Source organism: Schistocerca gregaria, chromosome 3, assembly GCF_023897955.1.
Source record: "Schistocerca gregaria isolate iqSchGreg1 chromosome 3, iqSchGreg1.2, whole genome shotgun sequence".
NCBI classification, from domain to species: domain Eukaryota; kingdom Metazoa; phylum Arthropoda; class Insecta; order Orthoptera; family Acrididae; genus Schistocerca; species Schistocerca gregaria.
In genome coordinates this window covers 639978500-639993804 of record NC_064922.1, presented here as the reverse complement: position 1 = coordinate 639993804, position 15305 = coordinate 639978500, and the positions used below count along the sequence as shown (strand labels likewise).

Sequence of the window (15305 nt, the reverse complement as noted above, 5' to 3'; positions counted from 1 at the left end):
GGAGTTGCCGAACGCAGGCTGCAAGTAGCCGTTCTCAAGGCAGCATCATGGACTCTGACTCACGGTTTTCAGTTCTCTGCAGCCAGGACTCGAGTTATGCACTTCTGCAGGCATCGGACAGTCCACCCTCATCCTGAACTTCACCTCGACGGCCACCTACTTGAAGTGGTGGACACTAGGCGCTTCCTAGGACTCGTCTTTGTTGAGTGTCTCACATGGGTTCCTCATATTACTCAACTGAAGCGAAAGTGCTGGCGGCACCTCAACGCCCTCCGCTGCCTGAGCCACGCATCATGGGGTGCAGATCACTGCACACTGTTGAGATTGTACAGAGCCCTTGTGCAGTCCAGGCTTGATTATGGGAGCCTGGCCTATGGGTCTGCATCACCCTCAGTGTTGACATCGTTGGACCCCATACACCACTGTGGGGTTCGGCTTGCAACTGGCGCTTTCCATATGAGCCCCGTGGATAGTCTACTGGTGGAGGCCAGGGTTCCCCTGCTCCGGATACTTCGCCACAGACTGCTCTCCGACTACACTGTCCACGTGCATTGCTCGTCGGGCCATCCCAATCATCGCCTGCTTTTCCCTGCCATGGTCCTCCATCTGCCCGAACGGTGACCTAGGTCTGGGCTTTCCATTGCTGTCCGCGTCCAGTCCCTGCTGTTGGAACTGGGGTCATTCCCTCTTCTGCCTCCCTTATGGGTCTGTGCACCTACGCCTCCCTGGTGTCTGCCCCGTCCGTCCGTCCGTCCATCTGGACTTGGCACAGGGACCCAAGGACTCGGTTGCGTCTGTGGCCCTCCGTCGACGTTTTCTTGCGCTCCTCGCCTCATTTTTGGGTTGTGAGACTGTCTAAACTGATGGTTCTCTGGTTGATGGTCGTACTGCCTATGCTTTTGCTCACGCTGCCCATGTTGAACAGCGCTCCTTGCAGGCTGGCTGCAGTATTTTTACTGCAGAGGTGGTGGCCATATTGTGCGCTCTTGAGCATATGCGTTCCTGCTCAGGTACGTCCATAGTCATCTGCAGTGACTCCCTGAGCAACCTCTAGGCTATCGACCGCTGGTATGCCTCTTCTCCTCTGGTATCCTTTATTCAGGAGTCTGTTTTGCCATTACCCGCTCTGGTCGTTCGGTGGACTTTGTTTGGACGCCAGGTCACATTGGCATCCCGGGGAACGAACGTGTCGACAGGCTGGCCAAAGGGGCGATAGACACCCCAGCTTTGGAGATCGGCCTCCCGGCTCCTGATCTGCAGTTGGTGTTGCACTGTAAGGTGCTTGGGATGTGGCATGATGAGTGGCATAGCCTGACATCGCCGAATAAACTGTGGGCTGTTAAGGAGACGACCGATGTGTGGCGGTTCTCCCTGTGGGCTTCTCACAGGGACTCTGTCGTCCTCTGTCGGCTCCACATTGGCCATACCTACCTGACACACGGCCATCTTTTGCGTCAGGAGGATCCCCTCCCCCATCCCCCCCTGTGTCAGTGTCAGTCCCAGCTGACGGTCACCCTCATTTTGTTGGAGTGTCCCCGACTGTGTACCCTCCGGCAGACCTGTAAGGGAGGCAGAAGAGGGAATGACCCCAGTTCCGACAGCAGGGACTGGACGCGGACAGCAAAGGAAAGCCCAGACCTAGGTCACCGTTTGGCAGTCTTTTAATCTCCCTGGATGTGCGCGTGCGCCTGAAATAAACATGTCACTAAATTTTATTTTTGGGAAATTCAGTTTAAAGATGCATATCATCTGTTACCTCTGTTGTTCTTAAAACCCTCCAGTTGCATGGTATTCTTGGTTTGTGTGTTCCTCATCTTCTCTCTCCCTCTTTTTGCTCCTCTGCTTTCTGGCCTCTTTAGTTGCCTCAAGAACCCATTTTTCGCCTTTGGCCACTCTCAAGGAATCAATTGCCATCAGTGCTTGTCTCATATTGAAACCAGGAGTTATTCCCAACAACTCTAAAACATCACATCTGCTAACTTCCCCATCATTAAAGCAAATAACTGCATCTATTACACCTAATCTCATGGTATTGAGACCAACAAACACAGTTTTAGGCAGGCGTTCTCATATCACATTGTTGAAACTTTCATTAACATTTTGTGTCTTTCCATGTAAGCACCGTGACAATAGTTTAGTGTCACTTAGGTCACTGTATATGGGCTTAATTGCTTCCAATGCCTCAAGTGGTAGGACTTGATTGCTTTTTTGTATCCACTCCATGTGTCTACGCCGCTGTAGCAGAGAGCATGCTGTGGATGGTCATCTGTAGAAGCTTTATGAAAAAAGGTAGCCCATACTGCTTTCTTCATGGTATCAATTCCTCCTTACGGCTAAACCGTAATAGAGCTGCAGTTTGTCCACCTCTTCCTTAGGTAAGATGACCCCTACCACCAGTTGGTTTGCCATCACTGAGTTTTTTCCCATTCATCTTTTATTAGCTTACGTAAATGTGTGCCCATCTTCTTTTGGACATGACCAGCACACTCTAGCTTTTCAATTTTTACAGATCTTCCATAAGGCATATTTTCCAACACATTTGCAAACCCTTTGGAGTCTCCATCTCCAAGGTACTTCACAAACTGTACACCATAATTCTCTTCTGACATTTGAAATTTTCTGAGAACTCCCTCTAATTCCATTCCACCAGTGAACCCAGAATAATTTTGAACACAAACATGATCCTAGTTATTTCCTTTGCAACCATGGCAGTACTTTCATACATTATATGTCAATCACCTTACCATTTTCTAGGGATGTTGCGTTGAAAACACAATTCAATGATAGGTGACCATGCTTCTGCCATGTCCCATCAGAGGCTGCAGCTATATTCATAGCAGAACACAGTTTTTTCTACTGCTTTATTCACTGACACAGCACTCACTTCACCAAGACTTTCTAGAAGTAACTGTGTGTACTTCTCAAACCTTATAGATGGGGGCAAATTCATGATAGCACACAATGTTTGAGCTGCCTTTCTGCCCTTCCCAATACATCTCCATCCATATGCAAGTCTGATATTTGTGTTATAAACTCTTCCTTTGCTCAATCTAGAAGAATATCCAGTTTTAGTTACCCCACAGAAATCACAAAACACTTGTAACTTACTAGCCACACCTTTCCTGCCTTCAAAATCTTCGATGATTTTAATACCACCTTTTGCACAAAGGGCACACACAGCAGCATTATTTAGAAGGGAACATCAAGCACTCAATTCAGGAATTATGGAAACACGTTCGGTTAGTGTTTTGATCATATTTTATAGAAATGTCACTCTGGGTACTCAAATATTTTAGCTTCTGTCTTGAGACACTTGGTGGAGTCGACATAACATCCAGTTGGTTTGTGGATGTAATTACAAAGTCTTTACTTTCCCACAAAGTAAACCAATTACCACAAAACTTACATTTTTTCATTTCAAAACACTTTTTTGGAGGCATAACTACTTTCGAGAATGACACAGCACCAAAAACTGAACAACATACAGAAGTTTGAACACAAACACTCTCGAAAACCGTAGATAAACAAAGGAGCATCGCAAAGAGTGTGTGCCAACAGGGCTGCCAACTAAAAAAAAATTACACAGTGTATCTTTTCAAAGTGGCCAAATAATGACGACGCCATTTGACATCTGACCGCAGCAGAAATATGGTCATTGCAGCATACCAACATATATTTAAATTTGTTTTTAAAGATGTTCCTGATGTCCGAATCGATTCATTTAACTACCAGTTTGTTCACAAAGCTCTAAATATTGATTTAAGATGGAAAAGAAATTAGAATTTTTGAAGCAGATTCACTAGCAAGTAACCTTAATTCCATTTATGTTCCAGGCAAGAAAGAAGGCTATCAAGGAACAACAGGCTGAAAAGAGGAAAACAAAGATGAAGAAACATGTCAAAAAAAGACTGCTGAAAAAGAAGTGAATTATTCTTATCAAATGCTCAGCTTAATTGTATTGTACAAATTATTGTATCTATATTTTTGTGAATGTGTTTTCATTCGTAATGGTTTCCATTTATGTAAAATTCTCTCTTGTGCAAAGGGAAAATTGCTGCCAGGTAATGTGGCAGCCTTACTTTGTATGTTCCCTTAGTCAGCTGTCACTATCATTATTGAATATATGATCAGTATAAGTCATTCAGTATGCTTAATTTCATATATGAGACATGTAATAAAGATATAAAGTCCAGCTCCTCACTTTTTGGGCAGTGGTTGATACATTCTCCCCCCCACCCCCCCACCCCCCCCTCCGTGTTACTTTCATTGTGTCAATAATGGAGAGTAATATAACATTTTTAGTCTCATAGCTTAATAAAACTTTTTAAAAGCAGAATAGATCTCTCTTTAGACTTGTCTGTTAAACAAATAATAACCTGATGTAGAGGTAAGCAGATATAACTTTTCATTGTTGACAGATTGAAGTAGGGCAGCTAAAGGAAATAGATAGTGGTTAGTAATTTCTTTCAGAAATTATGTGAATACTGCATGCCTCAGAATGTGATAAATACTGATCTTACAATATGATTTGTAAAATATATATTTATAAAATAAATAAACTGCCATAAATAAAAAGTTGAAAATATTTTATAGCAACTGTGCCTAAGTATGTAACTCTTTCCTTCTCTCCCTTTTTCTCAAACCCACACTTCTACGTCTCCTAGAGGGCATCTGTTGCTACGTTGCACTGCAATAGTCAGTACCGATAGTGGCTCAGTGTTATTGGTACTAAAATTTGAGGTAATTTCAATATCCAGAACAAGTTTCCTTACTATTGTAGTGTATATTACTAAAGCAGTCTCAGGCATGTCCTGTTGATGATAATTACTTATGGCTCTAATTATTAAAGATAACATAGTAGTGTACCATATAATGCGTTTTCATGTTATATCATTGCATGTGGAACTGTATAAGTGAGAATAATTATTTTTGTTTCTTGAATGTAGGTGATTGTTGAGGAACTGACAAAGAAAAGGCTGACCATTTAAGTTAAGAATAAATCTTGCATCCAGTAAGTAAAGGATGACAATTTTTGATCGACAGCAAACCTGAATGAGCAAGTGGCCAGGGGCTCTGGTCAGTGTCACTTGAAGTTCTCTGAGGAATCTTTGAGCTGAAAGGTTTTGCAGGCTAGGAAATTTGATGAGAAGACATAAATGTAGGAAAGTTAAAGACTCAGATGCCTGAATATATTGAGATACCGTGAAGGCTGTACTGAGGCATGTGTGAGAGGAGCATAACCTTCTCCAACTGCTGATTGGCAAGACCTAGTCCAAATTCTAAGTCATGACCCTGCAGCTGAGTGTCACAGAGACTGTCAGAAGCTGGTCAATCAGGAAGATCCTTCGGAGCTCTCCGTTCCTCATATTAATAGCTTTTGATGGTGTAATAGTTGTTGCTCTTATCTCCCCTCTCGTGCAGCTGTTAATCATCAACTATGCTGCTGGGTGCCTTGGTGACTCATGTCACCCACACCAATTGTCAGTTAATGTGGTGCAATTTTGTAGCAACAATAAGACTCACATGGTTATGGCCATTCTTAATCAATATGACTCAATTGTGTAATAACAGTGCCACACTCCTTTCTACTACTATTGAAACATAATGATACTTAAATCTACAACTATACTCTCAAAATCATCATTTTGTGAGAGGTACGTGGGGGGGGGGGGGGGGGGGAGAATGTATTTCATTACGCTTCCTGGTATGTAAACTATTGGTATTTTAGTAATAAACCTCATAATGATGCCCTATGCCTCTCTGGTAATGTATGCCTCTGGAATTTGATGAGCACTTCCACACTGTGCCACCTTTTTTTTTTATTCTTCTCTTTCCCCATCCCCCTCTATTAATTGTACTTCACAAAAGTCTGACTCTGAGGAGCAGCACTAAAGAAACGTTATGTTAATGGTTTTCTTAGCTACTAGGTGAGTTTAATTCCTTTTGGACCCTTGCAGTTGATCTCTCTAGTATCTGCTTTTTTTCCACCTAATTGTATATGTTCTACCTACATCTATATTCTGCAAACCATTGTGAGTTGCTTGGCAGAGGGCACATTCCATTGTACCAGTTATTGGGGTTTCTTCCCCTCCAGCGAGAATGATTGTTTGAATGCTTTTGTGTGTGTGCAGTAATTCTAATCTTACCCTCATGATCACTATGTGAGCAATACATGGGAGATTGTAGTATATTCCTAGAGTCATCATTTAAAGTCAGTTCATGAAATTCTTTTAATAGACTTTCTCAAGACAGTTCAATTCATTCTCTCTGTGACAGTCTCCCATGGGTGAAACAAACCTGTTACCATTCATGCTGCCCTTCTCTGTACATGTTCAATATCCCCTGGTAGTCCTAGTTGCTACGGGTTCCACATACTTGAACAATATTCGAGGATGGGTCACATGAGTGATTTGTAGCAATCTCCTGTGTAGACTGATGCCCCTTCCCAGTATTCTACCAATAAATCAAAGTCCACTGTCTGCTTTACCCATGACTGACTGAGTGTGTGTTATAATTCAATTCCGTATCCCTACAAAGTGTTACACCCATGTATTTATGAGTTGGCTGATTCCAACTGTGACTCATTGATATTATAGTCATGGGATACTATGGTTTTTTTTTTTTTGTTTTGTTTTGTTTTGTGAAGTGCACAGTTTTACGTTTCTGAACACAGAGAGCAAGTTGCCAGTCTTTGTGCCACATTGAAATCTTATCAATATCTGACTGAATATTTCTGCAGCTTCTTTCAGAGAGTACTTCATTATAGATAACTGCATCATCAGCAAAAAGCCTGATGTTACTATTAATATTGTCTGCAAAGTCATTAATATACAACATGAACAGCAAGGTTCCCAACACACTTCCCTGGGGCACACCTAAAGATACTTCATATGACAATGACTCTCCATCCAGGATAATATGCTGCATTCTTCATACCAAAAAGTCCTCAATTCCATCACAAATTTCACTTGATACCCCATGTGACTGTACTTTTGATAATAAGCATAGGTGTGGTACTGAGTCAAATGCCATTCGGAAATCAACAAATACTACATCGACCTGATAACCTTGATCCAAAACTTTTAGTATGTCCTGTAAGAAAAGTGCAAGTTGGGTTGCACGTGATCAGTGTTTTCGGAATCCATGCTGGTTGGCGTTGGGGGGGGGGGGGGGGGGGGTCTTCCAAGATACCTCATTATGTTTGAACTCGGCATATGTTCTACGATTCTGTAACAAATCAGTGCCAAGGAATTGGACTATTGGATGGTAGTTTTGTGGATGACTTCTACTACCCGTAGACAGGTGTGAGTTGTGCTTTTCTCCAAGAACTGGGCACTGTTTTTGTGCAAGGGATCTACAATAGGTTATAGTAAGAAGAGGGGCTAACTCGGCTTCAAATTTAGTGTAGAATCTGATAGGGATGCTATCGGGCCCTGGAGCTTTGTTCAGTTTTAATGATTTCAGCCATTTCTCATCACTATTGACACTAATATTTTTTCATTAGTCTTTTCAGTGATAGGAGGATTAAATTTGGGGCAATTTTCCTAGGTTTGGCTTTGTAAAAGAAATTTGAAAATGACGTTAAGCATTTCAACTTTTGCTTTGCTACCCTCAATTTCAGTTCCTGTCTCATTCACTAGGGACTGGACCCTAACTTTGGTACCACAACAGCCTTTATACAACCAGAATTTCTTTGGGAGATCATTTGACAATATTCTGGTGCAGTAGTCATAGAAGGCATCACACATTGCTCTATTGACAGCCAAACTCATTTTATTCAGCATTTCTCTATCTGTAGCCCTATGCTTTGCTACGGAGGTTTCCTCCCATTATGGACTGTTTTGCTGGCTACAAATCTGTCCAGTGCGTTTTTTTTTAGCCATAGTTCCTCTACAAGCTCCTGCCCTGTGCTGAAAGTTTCAAGTTCCTCACTGATTTTTCAGCTTATATTACTTCGGAGACACATTCGTACACAGATATTTTGTGGTTCTTCCTGTTTCTAGTATAATTATGAAAATACAAGGTATCTGTAAAGTTGCTATTCATTTGAGTGAAGGAAGACAGTGATTGAAAAATCAATTTTATTGTGAAGATTTACACATATTCTACTGCTCTTCTACAGGTCCACCATGTAGGTCAAAAACAAAATGTAGACCTTAACATTTCAACCATAATGCTGCTTCACTGATACAAACCCATAGATCAGCAGACTATTCACTTTGGTAGCATTTACTTTGGACTTGATGTAGCCCCATGCAAAAAAAAAAGTCTAAAGGAGTAAGATCTGATGAGTGGTCAGCCCACATCCTAGGTGACCCTCTGCCTATCCATGCCCTAGGAAAGGCTCTGTTTAGGTAACCACGAACAATGTGTGCAAAAAATTGGAGGCACCATCTTGGTGAAACACAACTGTATCCTGTATGCCATCATCCTGAAGCAGCAGTTCTAATGTGTTGAGGTAGCTGTTACCTGTTACTGACCTTTTGGTGAAGAAAAATGTGCCATTCAGTTTTGCTTTTGTCATAATCAACCAAACACTGACCTTTGGTTTATCGCATTCCCATTCTGATACCTCTTGTGGTTCTTCAGATGCCCATATTTGGCTGTTGTCTGTGCACTTTCCCACAAATGTGGAATGTGACTTCATCAGAGAATAAAATGTTGTCCATTAAATTCTTGCTATAAGGAGATTATAGGAGGTTGTAAAACATTGCCCAATGACACGTGAAATCCTTGTCCTCAAAATGTGCAGAACCTGAATGTGACAGAAAATGTTTTGCCAGACACATTCTGTTCCCTACTGAGGCGTTTAGTTGATCCCTTCAGACTTCTACCACTGGCAGTTTGAACCTGCTGCACTGTTTCTGCCAATACACGTGGCTGTCCTGCTCTGTATAGATTTGGTATTCGTATGTTTGCTTTTGAAGTCCTGTGTCATATATTTACATTCATGGCATGCACTACACATTTTAAGTAATGACTATTGCAATATGGCAGGTTAAACTATTTTAACCGTCTTGCATGAAGATGGTCCAAGACTTAAACCAGTAGATATTTGGCTTTAAAATAAAAACAGCTGGTGGTTCAGATATGCATTTTATACATTACTTAACTGCTGTTGACAGTCACATTCCAAAAATGTTTAATAGAAAAACAAATTAGTGTTTTTATGGCAATGGATAGTGACTTTAGAGGCACCTTGTGTGTTTCTGCATTGAGCGAACACTAATCATTGTTTAATATCCAAACTTGTTTCAGTTAAGTTTCACCATCATTTTGGGGTGCATTTATTTTCTTACAAAGAACATGTGCAGACATTTTGTGTGTGTATGTGGAAGTGGGGCATTTACTTTTATAAAATATTAAGAGAGAAATTTATTCTGTGGTATCACATACAGATGTGTATATGGTTGTCCGTTATTTGAAGCACAGCTGGCTCCAAGCATTGATGCGAATATTATCATGAAATGAAATGTGGTGAGATGAGACCAATACTGTGGTGCAAACACCAGTTTTCTCGACATGACAATTAAGGTATCTATTGAAATAAAGTTGTCTAAACCCTAATAAATAGGGATGGAGGTTTCAATTTAAACAAAGCTTGGAGGCTGGCATGCAGTTAGATCTGGCTGACCATCACATCCATTAGAGCCGTACAACACTGAAGGAATTGGTCTTTCATGGAATATAGGGGCAGGTGTGACCAAGCAGGTGGATCCTGTCCAGCTGTCCCCCCCCCCCCCCCCCCCCCCCCCCCTCCCCCCCTCCCCACCCCGAATTTAGTATTAATTATTTTTTTCCAAATTTTGTGATATCTTTGATATTATCATTTATATGACATGCACACTACCTAAAAATCTCGAATATTAGCTCTAGGTGTAGCCAACACAACTTTAGTACCTGTTACATACAGTCTTTTTGTTGATTAGAACCTGTAAGTGTAATTATTTTACCCAATTAATTGTGCTACTTACAATCACCAGTAATTTCAGATTTCATTGTCATTGTCCATTTGTAAAACATATGCCTAATTACTAACGCACTGGCAGAGTAGATGAAAAAGGCATGTGAATAAACACAGGATTTATACAGCTAATGATGAAAATATGTTAGCAACTCTCGCACCCTAATTTAGTTTCGGAATAATTGACATCCTTAGTTAATGGAATAGAATCCCGTATTGACGCATATAAGCCAGCGTAATTCATTAGAAATCGTTTCTGTATCTAAAAGCTCTCATTCAAACAGGCTTTCTATCACTATTCGGTTACTCAGAAATGTAAATCTTTAATTGTAATGTAGAAAATCCAACAAACTATAATAACTAAAGTCAATTATAATGAATGTAAACATAAAATAGGCAGGGTAGAAACAACTTTAAGTTAGTGTGCAGTGAGTTTGAAAGGAGAAAGGCTTGCGCCCATCGATATCTGCAGACAATGTATGCAGGGTGTCCAATATTTTGAGAAGTAGTAGTATTCACCACAACAAGACAGTAAGTCTAGTTGAATAGAATAGAGGTGTTCTATAGTATCAATGAGGAACAAGGTTCATAGCTCTTATGGTGTACATTTTAGAGCCCATGTATTTCCGTCTCCAACACACGTTATTTTAGAGATGAGTGTGGTAAAGTAGAACTGTGTGTACTCCCACAATTGTGTGTGTGCAGGCCGGACGTGTGTCGGACGGATGAACGGCGTGGGCAGGTAGTCGCCGAGCCCGCCTAAGAAGTTAACGTGGCAGCTCAAGGAATAAACGCGCCGTACTCCGTGCGACGTCAAACATTATGGTGTGAACATTTGAATGTTGTTGAAAGAAGAGAAGAGACGATCACTTATTCTTTCTTTCACTAACTTTCGTAAGGTCCGGACAGTTAGTTGTCATGTTAAACTGGAGATAATTTCGAAACTGTATTTGTTGAAAATGTAAGTGATAGTTTCCGACGTTAAGAAGACGTACGGGAACTTAATAAACGTCAATATTCATGTGTCAAAGGATCGAGAGAATCTCAGTGTGTATAGTTGCTTTGTCCACTTGAAGTGTACAATAGATGTTGGCAATTGATCGATTAACTGCTAAAGTAAATCGTCATTTTAAAACCGCCAGAACATGGTGACCAAAGTGAGCAGGACACGAAAAGGAGGAATTTTTTTTAAGAGGATTGAGATGAGAAAAAGTTGAGTTGCCATAGCAACATATAATAAGAAGACGAAAAAATTGGTTTGTAAGATTCGATTAAGATAATTTGGTTGTGGGGAGGAAGCAATCCTCACGCACGCAGCAACCAGCCGGTGCAGTAACCAGCCGGTGCAGTAACCAGCCGACGCAGTTGCAGTAACCCACTATCATTGCTGTTTGGGTTGCTGACGCCGCGACCAACATTTGACACTGCCGGCTTCCGTGCGGTTCACCAGTTCCGTTTCTACACCTCACCAACGCAGCCTACAAACATATGCCGGGTGAGCTCAAGATAATAACTATCTGAATGAAAACTAGGGTGGTCATTATTCACAGAGGTGATTTTTTTTAATGATCACAAGATCAACAACAACAAAAAAAAAAAAACGGACTATGGCGAAGGAACAACAACCTACAGAAACTAGAACCAGCCATGGCAATGACAGTGACTAAGGTCATGCCAGACTGGAATGAAGTAACTAATTTAATCAAAGGACTAAGTCTTCAGTTAAATACCAAATTAGATGCTCAGAATGCTCCGTTAAGTGAAAAAATAGATGGGCAAAGTGTAGCTGCCACTGCTCAAATTGACTCTTTGAGAAATGAAATAGGTACGGTACTACTTTAAATAAAAAGTTAGAAGCACAGTGTGTAACTTCAAATGCTCAAATTTCCTCTTTGAGGAATGAAATAAGTGATCAAAATGTTTCATTAAATTAAAAACTAGAAGCACAGAGTGCAGCTTTAAATTCTAAATTTGAGATGTTAAATGGTAATTTGGAAAATTTATGAGTACATTTAAAGAATGAATGAATTAATTCTTTAACTGTACAAATTAATCAAATGTTTACGGACTTAAAGAAAAAAGAAAAAGATGATTAATTTCAGAAGTTGACCCAGAAATTAGAATTTGATATTGAGGATAAGTGTACCAATACAGAGCCTGAATTTAATGAGAAGTTAGGGTCATTTCAAAGTGTGTAAATGTTACATTCGACGCAGTGAAACAGATATTACATACCTTAAAAGATACCATTGCAATAAAAGACAAACTGATCCCTATTCTCCAATTCCAAATTGCAAGGGTCAACACTCGTGTAGATCCAGTAGAGAGAAATTTTAATGAAAAGCTAGCAACCTCAGACACCATAAATCTACCGTAAGCGGTCTGGAGGAACAGGTAGAGGAATTAATCAACTGGAAAGTTGCCGAGAGGGTAAACACAGACAACCTTCCACCATGTTTAGCGTCGGAACTAGATGATACTAAAAAAAAGGCATAGACGATTTATGGAAAGAATTTAAACTTATCGAGAATGAGATAGAGAAGTGGGTAGCTTCACGGAATGTAGTGTTGACAAGTGAAGTAATAACAGATTTACAATAGGGAGCAAATTCTGAACTAGCCAGACAATTGCCCAAATTTAGACTACATGGAGACGTTCACCCAACCGATTTCTTAAAAAGATTTAATCAAGCCTTACCAAAAAATTGGGAAGATACAAAAAAGATAGAATATGCAGTATATTACCTTTTAGGGGAGGCTTCCGAATGGGGCACAGTGAATATAGAAAATTTCTCCTCTTGGCAGACTTTCAGAGAAAGTTTAAGGAGAAATATTGGTCATCTAGTGCCCAGGAGAAATTAATATCTGAGTTATGGGACCCAGAGTATTACAATAGTATGTGGGGTACAATGAGAAAATATTTTGACTGGCATTTAACAAGAGCCAAATATTTAGATAAACCAATGGAGGAAGAGGGATTGATACGGATTTTGATAAGGAAAGACATACTATGTAGTGGGTGGAAGACAGTAGAAGAGTTACTATCCTTTGTGGACACACTGGATGCAATAAATAAAGACCGAAATGAGAATTTGCATCAAAATGAGAATCAAAACTACAGAAGGAGTAATAATAATAGCTCTGGTAATTTCAAAAGACATGAGACGAATTTGGCTAGAGTACACCGATATAATCGGAATAAGGGTAATGAAAATTATCAAAAAAGACATCCTCCTTCGAATACAGGTCCCATAACTACACAAGAATTTGTACCTGGCAATAATAGGGCTCAAAATGGAAATGTCATACCTAGGTTTGGTAACCAGCCGGTGATTACAAATAGTGAGGAATACGTAGGGCGACCTCATAATAAGTATGTTTCCTTTACGCATAAAATACCAACAAGAGAATGGTTGCTACTAGACGAACATTGCGTAGCTACATTTACTCCACAACCGGTTCTAGATGGAAAAGTAGAAGATTCTGAAGTGGACATATTTGTTGGTTCTGGTAGTGAAGTATCACTTATTTCTACTGGATTGTTTAATACCGGTACGTTAAGAACTAACAATAACTTACCTATATTACTAGTAAAGGGAGTATATATAATCAGTATAACTGGAACTAAAAGCAAGGTTGTCAAACACGAAACCCAAGTGAATTGTAACATCGGTGAGATCACGTTCCGACAAACACTGCTGGTAGTAGAAAATATTAATAGAGAGTTGTTATTTGGCTTAGAATTGCTGTCAGAGTTTTACGTTAAATTGACTTTTGAAGAGAGCTGCCTTTATTTTGGTCTCAGGTAAGATAAATATTGTGTTAAGTTTCTAGCAGACAGTTGTGTTTACAAATCAAAAACAGAACACCAGAGTTTACGATTAACCGCGACAGCCCAATCGTCACAAGAGATGGAAAACGTAAGTTATGCATCACAACGAGCTCACATACGAAACAAAGTAAATGAATCCTCAATATTAACCAATGTTCAAAAAACAGATTTAGCCAGTATTCTATTAGAATATGAAATGGTGTTTTCGGATATCTTTAGTATTAGTGGCTACGTATGTAAATTTAAGATCAAATTATTCTGTAAACCATACGCGATATCAGTGAGTTTAAAAGAACCGGTTAAGGAGGAGATAAATAAAATGGTAGATAATAAAATAATAGAACGCAGTAAAAGCGTTGTAAATAATCCCTTGGTAGTAGTGAAAAAGTTAAGGCGATGTGCGACTCGTAGTGGACGCGCGCACCCCGAAGAACATATAGAAACCGAAAGGCATAGACCCATTAACATCGACGAGTTTTTATCCAAATTTGAGAAAGCACAGTACTTTAGCTTGATGGACCTGATTGATGTGTACTGGCAGATCCGGTTACATCCAGATTCAAGCAAATATACAGCATTCCTTTTAGATGGAAAATCATATCATTTTAATATGTTACTATTTGGGCTAAATATCTCGGTATCAGTGTTTATATGCGCTCTGGACGAAGTGATAGGGAGAGAGTTATTAAAGGATTTAATTATATATGTAGATGATATATTGATAATATCACCCAACTTGGAATAGGATTGCCTAACCGTGAGTAAAACCATGAAAAAATTTAAAGAAAAAGGTATTAAAGTAAAAGTATCTAAATCACACTTTGCCAGGCAAGAACTAAAATTTGTGGTACATATCATAGGTCGACTCAGAACGTGGAGTGTCCACCACCTAGAAACATAAGACAATTAAAGGGATTTCTTGGAATGGCAGGGTATTGCAGACGATACGTACAAAATCAAGAGTTGAACGACTCTCGACTTTTGCGTTTATTACGAAAGGGAATACCATGGAGTTGGGACCAAGAGGCACATGACGCTTTTGAAAATGTAAAGAGGCCGCTATTAGAATCACCGATACTGCACAATCCGGTAATGGGCGAACCATTTAAGATTTTGGCCGATGCATCAGGCTATGGTATAGCCGCAGAGCTTTTCCAAGGTGAATGGGAGTTAGACAGTATTGACAATAGGTCAATATCTTTCATTAGCCGGAGTCTCAACAAACATGAATTAAATTATACGGCAACAGAGAAGGAACTATTAGGTGTAGTATGGGGTATACAAAAATCTAAACACTGATATGGGAGTCTGAAATATATGTCTATACAGATCACCAAGCTCTGTCATTTCTAATGAATAGCTGATTACTACATAGTAGATTGATGCAGTGGACGTTGTTTCTTCAAGAGTATGACATTAAGATCCAGTATGTAAAGGGTTCTGAGAATATTGTACCTGACGCTTTGTCTCGGCTACCAGTAGGCATGAAAGAACTAAAGTGTTCGGAAGC

The 15305-nt window shown here is 40.1% G+C and overlaps 1 protein-coding gene across 1 annotated transcript in view; it reads left to right on the top strand.

Moving 5' to 3' along the window:
• Positions 1–4241, top strand: part of LOC126356305 (serine/threonine-protein kinase RIO1-like) — a 101977-nt gene extending 97736 nt beyond the window's left edge. Inside the window, exon 10 of the mRNA XM_050007252.1 lies at positions 3834–4241. Within this exon, the coding sequence (XP_049863209.1) occupies positions 3834–3926 (93 nt within the window). The 3' untranslated portion in view covers positions 3927–4241. The remainder of the gene's footprint in view (positions 1–3833) is intronic.
• The last annotated feature ends 11064 nt before the right edge of the window (positions 4242–15305 follow it).